The sequence below is a fragment of the Oncorhynchus mykiss genome, chromosome 9 (assembly GCF_013265735.2).
Source record: "Oncorhynchus mykiss isolate Arlee chromosome 9, USDA_OmykA_1.1, whole genome shotgun sequence".
NCBI lineage: Eukaryota > Metazoa > Chordata > Actinopteri > Salmoniformes > Salmonidae > Oncorhynchus > Oncorhynchus mykiss.
In genome coordinates this window covers 19,711,988-19,724,795 of record NC_048573.1, presented here as the reverse complement: position 1 = coordinate 19,724,795, position 12,808 = coordinate 19,711,988, and the positions used below count along the sequence as shown (strand labels likewise).

The 12,808-nt window shown below is 41.2% G+C and overlaps 1 protein-coding gene across 1 annotated transcript in view; it reads right to left on the bottom strand.

Annotated features, from left to right (window-relative positions):
- Positions 1 to 1,254: 1,254 nt before the first annotated feature.
- The window catches only part of il13ra1b (IL-13 receptor-alpha-1-b precursor), a 17,497-nt gene continuing 5,943 nt past the window's right edge, over positions 1,255 to 12,808 (bottom strand). Inside the window, 7 exon segments of the mRNA NM_001246338.1 lie at positions 1,255 to 1,552; positions 1,721 to 1,802; positions 1,941 to 2,043; positions 2,850 to 2,994; positions 3,551 to 3,684; positions 3,843 to 4,018; positions 10,770 to 10,869. Of these exon segments, the coding sequence (NP_001233267.1) occupies positions 1,451 to 1,552; positions 1,721 to 1,802; positions 1,941 to 2,043; positions 2,850 to 2,994; positions 3,551 to 3,684; positions 3,843 to 4,018; positions 10,770 to 10,869 (842 nt within the window). The 3' untranslated portion in view covers positions 1,255 to 1,450.

Sequence of the window (12,808 nt, the reverse complement as noted above, 5' to 3'; positions counted from 1 at the left end):
AGAGTGCACTAGACCTTTACTGACTTGCCCATTGCTTGCTCTGTCAGAATGTTTTATAATTGCCAAGTGTACTTCAGAACAGATAAGTCTGAACCTGTTCAGGGCCTCCTAAAAGTAATTGTTTTAATGACATGGTGTAACACTTCTGCCAAGGAAGAGCCTCTGCATGCATTTAGATTTGATGTGAATGATACCGAGTGTGTGGAGAATAACTTCAATCAGGCATGTAGAGGACCAACAAGGTTCCACCTGGAAACATATAGAACATGTACAATTTATTAAAACAAAAAAAAGCTAAAATACATCAAAAATGGTTTCCATGTGTTTCATGCCATTATTATGAGCTGTCCTCCCCACAGCAGCCCCCACTACATTATACTGTACATTTTACAATATACACACACACACACACACAACCTGTACCACCTATTCTACACATAGCTATTATGTACACAGAAGCTCTCTCTTTAATAGCAAGAGATGTGGTAGATAAACTGCAGTAGGTTGACAAGCTAGCTCACTTTGGCATATAGCCTCTTGCCTTCGCTATGTATTGTCTAGCACCTCTCACTACGAGATCATGTTATTGTAGTCTCCCTGTAATCAAATTCATTAAAGGAATACTCAAAAACAATTTCTTAGTGTTGTTGCGTTTTGCATCAAGGAAAGTTTTTGCTCTAGTGAATGTGCTTTCTTGAAAAAGGCTGATATAGCACATTTTGGGGGGAGATTTTATTATGGTGAACTAATGGAAAAAATAATACAACATCGTTTTTTTAGTGTAGTATTCCTTTAAAGCGCCTGCCAAGATGTCTGGACTTATGGCACATATAGTAAACTCATTCTACAGAGGATCCCTGGTTCCAGTCCTTTGTAGGTGTCCCCTAAATCACTACATTATGAACAGGGTTGATTAGTCAGATAAAGCCTGCAATGCTGCCTGGGCATATCTTTGGGCACTGCCTACTAATGTTCCATTTGGTCGAGGAGTGAGGGTTATGAGCCCAGCTCCTCGTTTCCTGCACTGGCTTTCTGATAACGTCTGACCTATGACCCCAAGCCGTGGGATGCAAGAGGTTCATGAGAACAGTTGATAGTATCTTCCTAAACAAACACACTCACACACACACACACACCCCCACATACATACATACATACATAACTCAGAACAATACAGGAGTCATTGCGTCAACGCCTCAAAACAGTCCTAGGAAAAACACAGGAAAAGGAGTCTATCCTCGACAGTCCATACTCCACACGCTCTCCGTCTGTGTCCAACTTGCTAAAGTGGTCCATCGACTGCAGAGCTCCAAGTCCTGGAATTCTTCAGCAATGCAACTGGGGTCCACCTTAAAATGGCTTGCTCCGAGTGTTGGTCAATAACACTGAAGTCATACCAGATGTATCTGTCTGTACTGTGGTAATCACAACTGGGTCTGTGTGTAGCCTCTCAGGGGTCAGGCTGCATCAAGAGAAGAGTAGAGTCTTTCTCTAGGCTGATCTTACATTCCATCTCCTCCACTGCAGGGACATAGAGATTCCCTACGAAGCTCTGGAAGGCAGGGAATAGGGGGGGGGGGGGGGGGGGTGTTAGTTAGTGTGTGAGGGTCATGAAAGAATTGTAATGTTAGCATTTCTAATAAGTGAAGTCCTATAACATCAGCTAGCCCCTTACTGTTAGACCACTGCTAATAACACAAGAGGCTGTTGCTGTTCTCACCTTCTGTTCCTTATTGCTGTTCAGCATGTCCTTCAAAATCAAGGAGGGCTGTGGAATTTTGGGGAAAAGCTTCTCTCTGTGCCTGGAAAATAACCAAAGAGGCCACAATTACAACCCTAATCACCAAAATGTAAATTGCTTAAGTGAAAACACAAGATGGCATTCTCTTTAGACAACCCCCAAAGACAGAATGTAGACCCCATGATGTAGGTTGACTTACTTCATGAAACAACAAAGACACAGGAGGATGAATAGGCCAACTGCAGCTGGAATGAGGATGGCAAATACAGTCATCAACCAATCAAAATTAAGATCCTCCACACCTGAAAGGAACACAAGCAAAACGTCAGTGACTGGGTCTATTTCGAAGCATGTCTATAAGATTAGAAGTCTATCACATTTAGCCAACAGTACACAATTCTATTATAATGTCATACTTAAGCAACAAGGCATGAGGGGGTGTGGTATATGGCCAATATACCACAGCTAAGGGCACTTACGCACGACACAATGTGCCAACCTCTTACGCGACTGCTACTCTGTTTATCGTATATGCATAGTCACTTTAACCATATCTACATGTACATACTACCTCAATCAGCCCGACTAACTGGTGCCTGTATGTAGCCTCACTGCTGTTATAGCCTCGCTACTGTATATAGCCTCGCCACTTAATTTTTTACTGTTGTTTTTATTTCTTTACTTACCCATTGTTCACCTAATACCTTTTTTGCCTTGTTGGTTAGAGCCTGTAAGTAAGCATTTCAACGTTGTATTCGGCGCACATGACAAATAAGCTTTGATTTGCCTGGATACAGCCTTTAGCATATTGGCCATATACCACAACCACCCCAAGGTGCATAATTGTTATTATAAACTGGCTACCAACGTAATTAGAGGAATAAAAATACATGTTGTGTCATACCTGTGGTATACGGTCTGATCAGCATTCAGGGCTCGAATCACCCAGTTTATAATATTTTCATAGACTAATGGTATAATATACACTTTTTTTATTCATCCTCCATTTCATTTGATACAGGGAAAGTTTAAACTATTTCAATGTTAACATAATTATATCACTGACTGTGTCCTGACAGAGTGTGGAGAAAGAAAGTGGAGTAAGTACCATAAAGTTCAACATCGCTCCAGTCGCTCCCTCCTGCGCCACATGACTTCTTATAGACTGCTTTAACCTGGACTCTGTATTGGCATCTCAGGTCGTACGGCACGTACACGGCTACATTATCATATTTGTATTGTATTTCCTTACTCTGGAGGAAACACACACACACAAACATTGACTGGAACTCCGATAATGGTACCATTTCATTAAAACACGCAAGGACACACACACACACACACGGGCCTTTAGGTCAGTAAAAGCAGTGTAAACATGTTTCAGTGACTAAATCGGTATTTGTATTGGTGTAATTCAGATTAGTAGCCCATCTTATGGTGACAATACCAGAACGCCCAACCCTTCATCTGACCTATATACTGTCTGTAGCCAGATGAACAAATAAACGTAGGTCTCGTTATCGGTTAATGAGTCATTCAGCATTATTACATCCACAGGTTTTGAACATCAGGTCTCTGTTGCAAAATAGATTTTATCTCAGTGGGACTAGTCTGTCCAACAATGGCCAAGTGAACCATAATTAACCAAAGGTTAAATTCAATATGAAACTATTGAAAACTCTTCTGGGAAGTGCAACAGACGAAAACGTCGGCACTCACCAGGTTGTCATTGTAAATTCAAATTTGTTCAGAACTAGCTTGGATAAATAAAAAGGTTATATGAAATATATCCACACATCCATGGCTTACCAGAGACTCTCGACACATGCTGTAGTTTAAGATGTAAACCCAGCAGTGATGAGCGGCTAAGTCCGGAGGGTCCCAGCTCAGAAGGAGATCCTTCCCTTCCTCTGTGATCTTAACCCTAGGGGCCGGGGGCTTGACTGAAGAGAATCGGACATAAAGTAGACTATTAGATAAATGAGAGTATTGGCAATATCAACAATATTGAATATTACTTGAGAGTTGGGTAGTATCATGCAATTACTGATTAGTTGGTAAACATGCATTTCTAACTGTTAAAAAAAGTTGTTATTCTTACCATAATGTACAGGACACACCCGGAAGGTTTTCTGTACAGACAAACCATTGAGAGTTCCATTAAAGAGGAAGTAGACGTCATGTTCAAGGAAGTCCCCTCTCAGGCGACATCCTATCTTCTCACTAGCTCTGGGCTTGTAGTCACTGCATGCTGTTTTGTGGGATTCACCAGGGTACCTGAAACATTAGGGATGAGAATGTGTCACTGCTCAGCTAACACTTACATCTAGGTTGGGATCAGTGCCATTGCTTGTCAGTTGAATTGATAGGTGAACCTTTGCACTCCTGAAGCTTAATAACATCTAAGATGGGTATGATATGTAGGAGAAACAAAATATGAAGTGAATTGGTAGAAGAAGCCTTGGCAACGGTCTCTAGGCCTATGTGACCATTGGCAATTCATGTTTCACTTGCAAATATTCAGTGTGCCAGGAGTTATTTTACCAGTTCAGTCTGCAGTGGCATGTACTAATGGATGCCTAATGTACCAATACATTTTTTTCCCCCATCTCTTTGGGTTTCATAATTGTCCTTCAATTCACAAGAGGTTGAATGTACACTACATGACCAAAAGTATGTGTACGCCTTCTCGTCAAACATCTAATTTCAAAATCATGTGCATTAATATGGAGTTCTGGGAAGGCTTTCCACTAGATGTTGGAGCATTAGGAGCAAGTCCCCGCAGCATTCAGCCACAAGAACATTAGTGAGGTAGGGCACTGATGTTTGGCAATTAGACCTTGCTTGGCAATTAGTAATCCAAAAGTTGTTTGATGGGGTTAAGGTCAGGGCTTTGTGCAGGCCAGTCAAGATCTTCACCTATCTCAACAAACCATTTTCCTTGTGCACGGGGGCATTGTCATGCTGAAACAGGAAAGGGCCTTCTCCAAACTGTTCCCACAAAGTTGGAAGCACAGAATCATCTAGAACGTCATTGAATGCTGTAGAGTTAAGATTTCCCTTCACTGGAACGAAGGGGATAGCCCAAACCATGAAAAACAGCCCCAGACCTTTATTTCTCTTCCACCACACTTTACAGTTGGCACTATGCATTCGGGCAAGTAGTGTTCTCCGCCAAACCCAGATTAGTTCGCCGGACTGCCAGATGGTGAAGCGTGATTTATCACTCCAGAGAACGCGTTTCCACTGCTCCAGAGTCCAATTGCGGTGAGCTTTACACCACTCCAGCCGACGCTTGGCATTTGCGCATGGTGAACTTAGGCTTGTGTGCGGCTCCACGGAAACCAGTTTCATGAAGCTCCAGATGAAAAGTTATTGTGCTGACGTTGCTTCCAGAGGCAGTTTGGAACTCAGTAGTAAGTGTTGCAAGCGAGGACAGACGATGTTTACGTGCTACACGCTTTAGCAATCGGTGGTCCCGTTCTGTGAGCTTGTGTGGCCTACCACTTAATGGTTGAGCCATTGTTGCTCCTAGACGGTTCCACTTCTCAATAACATCACTTATAGTTGACCGGGGCAGCTCTAGCAGGGCAGAAATTTGATGAACTGTCTTGTTGGAAAGGTGGCATCCTATGATGGTGCCACGTTGAAAATCACTGAGCTCTTCAGCAAGGCTATTCTACTTCCAGTATTTGTCTATGGTGATCGCATGGCTGTCTGCTCCATTTTATACACCTGTCAACAACGGCTGTGGCTGAAATAGCCGAAGTCACTAATTTTAAGGGGTGTCCACATACTTTTGTGTATCTCACCAGGCAGAAAGCGAGCAAATAGCACCTCTATGTCACTGTATGTTAAGGCCATCTATCTGATGCTGACTGGTCCAAAAGAGAATGACATTGTTACTGCCTGTAGCATTTAACGCAAGGGAAGCCAGCGCGCATTTGGCCTCCCTTGATAAAAATATCAAATAATAGCCAATCAGCCTTGAGCAAAACTGAGTGAGCTCAACTGTGAATGGTCCTGGCACACCAAAACACAGGTGACAAGGGAAACCAGTTTTGATTTGGCATCACTCCTATCAAGTCACATTGAGAGCATACGTCATTGACAGAAACTTGAATTGTTGCTTCTCATTGTGTTTTCTTTCGGTGGCTAGCTAGCTAAAATAGTCTCGTTCCTAAATTATCCATGGATGGAGATTTGGACTTGTGTTTTTACTTAATTCTCAATGATTATAATGGCGATTCTGATCCAACCATAAATTGGATCAGACAATGGAAGTTCAAAATGTATCTAGATGTAGAAGGCTAATGTTGAATTTTGGCCCATTCCACCTGACAGAGCTAGTGTAACAGTCAGTTTAGTAAGCCTCCTTGCTCGCACACGCTTTTTCAGTTCTGCACACAAATTTTCTATAGGATTGAGTTCAGAGCTATGTGATGGCCACTCCAATACATTTAATTTATACGCATAGAGTCCCCTCCCTCTATATGAAAATAACTCCCTTTGACCTTTCTCCACCATTATCTTGCCGTCTCAGTTCTTGCTTGTTAACGCCCACATCTGACAGCTGTCTAAGTTATAATGGTGGCGGGGCCCTGATCATATGTGTTCTATTCCTTATATGTCCATTCTGTCTCAGCATTTCAAAGTGGACAGTCTAGATACTGCAAATAATGGAAATGTAATCATTGGCATGAGTTTTGCTCCCACACAAGCAGAAAGAGGCACTGAGTTTGAAGATAGGCTAATTGACATCATTTGAGTACCTGTGGATGTATTTCAAGGCCTATCAGAAGCTTCTAAAGCCATGACATCATTTTCTGGAATTTTCCAAGCTGTTTAAAAGGCACAGTCAACTTAGTGTATGTAAACTTCTGACCCACTGGAATTGTGATACAGTGAATTATAAGTGAAATAATATGTCTGTAAACAATTGTTGGATAAACTACTTGTGTAATGCACCAAGTAGATGTCCTAACCAACTTGCCAAAACTATAGTTTGTTAACAAGATATTTGTAGAGTGGTTGAAAAACTAGTTTTAATGACACCAACCTAAGTGTATGTAAATGTCCGACTTCAACTCTATATACGGGGCAACTTTCATTGTCCCCCCCCAGTTTTGTCATTGGAATGTGTAACAAAACGAGGCAACAATGTGCTTTAGCACCATGCGGACATCTCCGAGTGGTTGGGTGGGCTGTATGGAGTGTTTATCCGACTGGATAAAACTAAAGTTGCGCCTCCGCATATATATCTCAGCAAAATAGCAACATCCCTTTTTCTTGACCCTGTCGTTCATAGATAATTCGTAAAAATCCAAATAAATAGATCTTCATTGTAAAGGGTTTAAACACTATTTCCCTTGCTTGTTCAATGAACCATAAACATGCACCTGTGGAACGGTCGTTAAGACATGTCGTGGCTGAATCAGAATTAGTTAGGTAACATTGATAAGCATTATTATATAAATAAAACATCTTATGTGAGATATTTGTCATTAGGATGTCTTCTTTTGGATAATACTGTTGGCAGTTGCATTTTCCTCTCTCTTCTCCAGGGCTTAATCACTAGGGGCCCAGAGAGGGGAGAGGTCGGACTTGTCTTCATATGTCAATGTATCTGTTAAACCATGTGATGCTTTGAAGAATATCATAAGGGGAGGACAGAATGGAGGCTTGTCTTCTTATGGGAATGTGTCTAACTATTGTATGTCCCCTCTGAGGTTGCCCTTATCTTGATCTAGCATATGACCTAAGAGGCTCACTGTCTCAGTGAGCTTGTCCAGGAGGGATTGTATTTGAGATGGGGGTATCTAGAATTGACAACTGATATGCCATTGGATGAGGTAATGGTTTCGTAATATGAAGTACCAAGATCGAGAAGTAGAACCTTGTCTAAGAGAGCAAACTGAACGATAATTTATAGCTAATGCTGTCTGGCTATGGGATACTCCTCTCTCAAGTAAAGTCTTCCTTTGTAATGCTCCTAAGATCTGTGTTTCGTCATGCGAGTTGAGATGGGTGTGTCTTGATACTAAGAATAGTTTTGTAAGCACTCAGATAATTAATTTATAGACACTGAATTGATCTGAGAGTCACAGGGCTTTGGTGAAGGTCATAATTAAAGATGGACTTTATAATACAGTGCAATACAATACATTACTAAACATTGAGAGAGCAAAACACAAGTCAGAGTTATACAGTGCCTTGCGAAAGTATTCGGCCCCCTTGAACTTTGCAACCTTTTGCCACATTTCAGGCTTCAAACATAAAGATATAAAACTGTATTTTTTTGTGAAGAATCAACAACAAGTGGGACACAATCATGAAGTGGAACGACATTTATTGGATATTTCAAACTTTTTTAACAAATCAAAAACTGAAAAATTGGGCGTGCAAAATTATTCAGCCCCTTTACTTTCAGTTTTATATCTTTATGTTTGAAGCCTGAAATGTGGCAAAAGGTTGCAAAGTTCAAGGGGGCCGAATACTTTCGCAAGGCACTGTATAACTCTGACTTGTGTTTTGCTCTCTCAATGTTTAGTAATACAGGAAATTACCACGACAGACACTAACAGCTTACAGACGGTAGGCAATTAAGGTCACAGTTATGAAAACTTAGGACACTAGAGGCCTTTCTACTGACTCTGAAAAACAACAAAAGAAAGATGCCCAGGGTCCCTGCTCATCTGCGTGAACATGCCTTAGGCATGCTGCAAGTAAGCATGAGGACTGCAGATGTGTCTAGGGCAATAAATTGCAATGTCCGGACTGTGAGACGCCTAAGACAGCGCTACAGGAAGGACAGCGGATGGTCCTCGCAGTGGTAGACCACGTGTAACAATACCTGCACTGGACCGATACATCCGAACATCATACCTGCGGGACAGGTACAGGATGGCAACAACCATTGCCCGAGTTAAACCAGGAACGCACAATCCCTCCATCAGTGCTCAGACTGTCCGCAATAGACAGAGGCTGGACTGAGGGCTGGGAGGCCTGTTGTCTGTTGAGGACCTGCCTTACATCACCAGCAATAACGTTGTCTATGGGCACAAACCCTCCGTCCCTGGACCAGAAAGGACTGGCAAAAAGTGCTCTTCACCTACGAGTCGTAGCTTGATGGTCGGTTGATGGTCGGATTCGCAAAGGTTTCCCTTTGTTCAGTTTATGTCTCAGTTGTTGAATCTATACAAATATTTACACATGTTAAGTTTGCCGAAAATAAAACGCAGTTGACAGTGAGAGGCCATTTCTTTTTTTGCCAAGTTTATATATAGTGGGGCAAAAAAGTATTTAGTCAGCCACCAATTGTGCATGTTCTCCCAATTAAAAAGATGAGGCCTGTAATTTTCATCATAGGTACACTTCAACTATGACAGACAAAATGAGAAGAAAAAAAATCCAGAAAATCACATTGTAGGATTTTTTATGAATTTATTTGCAAATTACGGTGGAAAATAAGTATTTAATCACCTACAAACAAGCAAGATTTCAGGCTCTCACAGACCTGTAACTTCTTTAGGAGGCTCCTCTGTCCTCCACTCGTTACCTGTATTAATGGCACCTGTTTGAACTTGTTATCAGTATAAAAGACACCTGTCCACAACCTCAAACAGTCACACTCCAAACTCCACTATGGCCAAGACCAAAGAGCCGTCAAAGGACACCAGAAACAAAATTGTAGACCTGCACCAGGCTGGGAAGACTGAATCTGCAATAGGTAAGCAGCTTGGTTTGAAGAAATCAACTGTGGGAGCAATTATTAGGAAATGGAAGACATACAAGACCACTGATAATCTCCCTCGATCTGGGGCTCCACGTAAGATCTCACCCCGTGGGGTCAAAATGATCACAAGAACGGTGAGCAAAAATCCCAGAACCACACGGGGGGACCTAGTGAATGACCTGCAGAGAGCTGGGACCAAAGTAACAAAGCCTACCATCAGTAACACAGTACACAGCCAGGGACTCAGATCCTGCAGTGCCAGACGTGTCCCCCTGCTTAATTACGCCAGTACATGTCCAGGCCCGTCTGAAGTTAGCTAGAGAGCATTTGGATGATCCAGAAGAAGATTGGGAGAATGTCATATGGTCAGATGAAACCAAAATATAACTTTTTGGTAAAAACTCAACTCGTTGTGTTTGGAGGACAAAGAATGCTTAGTTGCATCCAAAGAACACCATACCTACTGTGAAGCATGGGGGTGGAAACATCATGCTTTGGGGCTGTTTTTCTGCAAAGGGACCAGGACGACTAATCCGTGTAAAGGAAAGAATGAATGAGGCCATGTATCGTGAGATTTTGAGTGAAAACCTCCTTCCATCAGCAAGGGCAATGAAGATGAAACGTGGCTGGGTCTTTCAGCATGACAATGATCCCAAACACACCGCCCGGGCAACGAAGGAGTGGCTTCGTAAGAAGCATTTCAAGGTCCTGGAGTGGCCTAGCCAGTCTCCAGATCTCAACCCCATAGAAAATCTTTGAAAGTCCGTGTTGCCCAGCAACAGCCCCAAAACATCACTGCTCTAGTGGAGATCTGCATGGAGGAATGGGCCAAAATACCAGCAACAGTGTGTGAAAACCTTGAAGACTTACAGACTTCATTGCCAACAAAGGGTATATAACAAAGTACTTAGATAAACTTTAGTTATTGACCAAATACTTATTTTCCACCATAATTTGCAAATAAATTCATAAAAAAATCCTACAATGTGATTTTCTGGATTTTTTCTCATTTTTGTCTGTCATAGTTGAAGTGTACCTATGATGAAAATGACAGGCCTCATCATTTTAAGTGGGAGAACTTGCACAATTGGTGGCTGACTAAATACTTTTTTGCCCCACTGTAAATGGTCGCACGGCATATGAACTAACAGGTTATAGAGAACACAATTATCACAACACAAGTTGAAAATATTTTTTTTCTGGCTTCCCCAGTAATTTAACCCACACACCTTTACTGTCAGTCCGTTGCTTTGAGTAGGGAGTGATTAGGAATTGAAGTAAAATAGTTCTCACCAGTAGTAGAGCTGGAGGTCATCTGCAGTCTGATTGGCTGGAAGCCAGCTGCAGTTCATGGCCTTAGAGGAGTAGAGGGAACACTGGAAGTTCTTCAACTCTGAGAGAGCGAAACAAAACATTGCCATGAGTCTAGACTACAAAAATAGAATCTGACAAAGACTGACGAGGATCTGAATGTTGTCCTGATTATTCTTTCAAACATTAATCATTTCTATACTCAAATGTTCATTTGAAACTCGTAAAACAAGATTAATAGCAGCACATTGTTTGTATTGTAGACTGTGTCCTTATCGACTGCTGGATGAAGTTCAGAAGAGTTTACTAATCCCATTTCATCAAGGGGCAAATCCTAATTTCCACAGGAGAAGTGAAAACTAAGTTAGAATTCACCCCACAGTGATTGTTACCTACCTGTGGGTTTAGTGATAGATGTGGACAGGTTTGCTTATGGTTCTCTCTGCAGTTTATGGGGTTTGTTTGCACCACAATAATATGTTTTGTTATAGTTCACCTAAATTCACCTAATTTCAGTTTATATTAGAAATTTAGCATCCAGGAAAACATGGAGCAATTTCTACATAGCGCACCTTTAATTGTGATTTATCAGGGGGTGCTGCAGCACCCTCAGCACCCCCACTTCCCGTGGCTATGCACAATTATTATGCTTTATAAATTAGGCTACATCAAAAAATAATTAGGTCTGTCAAATGATTAAGATCGTTAATCGCAGGATTTGCTTCCGAATTTGCCCAAATTCAGGCTGTATCACATCCGGTAGTGATTGGGAGGCCCAAAGGTCAGCACACAATTGGCCCAGCGTCGTCCAGGTTTGGCTGGGGTAGGCCGTCATTTTACGATGTAATTTAACTCTTTTTTTTATACAAAAAACATTGCAAGAATATTGAAGTCTTGTCTAAAGTAAGCAAAATTTGGTAAATTGAAAAAGCACACTAACCTCAATGTCAACTTGTTTTTAGTTTAAATTGTTTTTAGCTGTAGCTATAGATTATGTATTTGGGAGGTTTTCTGTGTATTTTGAACGCGTTCAGACACCGAAATAGTTACGATAAAAATGTTTTGGGCAAAAAGTGAACTCTACTTAACTGATTCTCTCCGACAGCCCTAAAATTAACATACCTAATCATATTAGGCTATGTCCAGCGGTGGGGAAAAGTATCGAACTGTGATACTTGAGCAACAGTATACACACACACCTTAATTGATATTTACTCAAGTAAAAGTCACCCAGTAAAATAGTACTTGAGTAAAAGTCAAAGTATTTGGTTCTAAATATATTTAAGTATCAAAATTAAATGTAATTTAAGTATCAAAAGTATAAATAATTTCAAATTCCTTATATTAAGCAAAGCAGATGGCACGATTTTCTTGTTTAACCTCTCTTGGGTAGGGGGCAGTATTTTGACGTCCGGATGAAAAGCGTGCCCAAAGTAAACTGCCTGTTACTCAGGCCCAGAAGCTACTCAGGATATGCATTTAATTTGTAGATTTGTATAGAAAACTCTAAAAAGTTTCTAAAATTGTTACAATTATGTCTGTGAGTATAACAGATCTGATATGGCAGGCGAAACCCAGAGGACAAATGAGCCAGAAATTGTAGTTTTTCTAGGTGGCTCCCAGTTTGGCTGTAGTGTTTCCAAGCGTGTAGAAGAGCGCGCGTTCTTCGGTATTTCTCTCTGGTAAAGACAACGATTCTCCGTCTTCAATTGTATAATTTATTTACGTATTAGGGTACTTAAGGTTTTATTATCAATGTTGTTTGACTTGTTTGGAAAAGTTTATTAGTAAAGTTTGGGATTCATTTTGTATGCATTTTGATGGAGGGAAACTGGGTGGATTACTGACTGAAGCGAGCCAGCTAAACTGAGTTTTTATGGATATAAAGAAGGACATTATCGAACAAAAGGACAATTTGTGATGTAACTGGGACCTGTTGGAGTTCCAACAGATGATCAAAGGTAAGGCATTTATTATATTGCCATTTCTAATTTTCGTGTCGCACCTGCCTGGTTGAAATA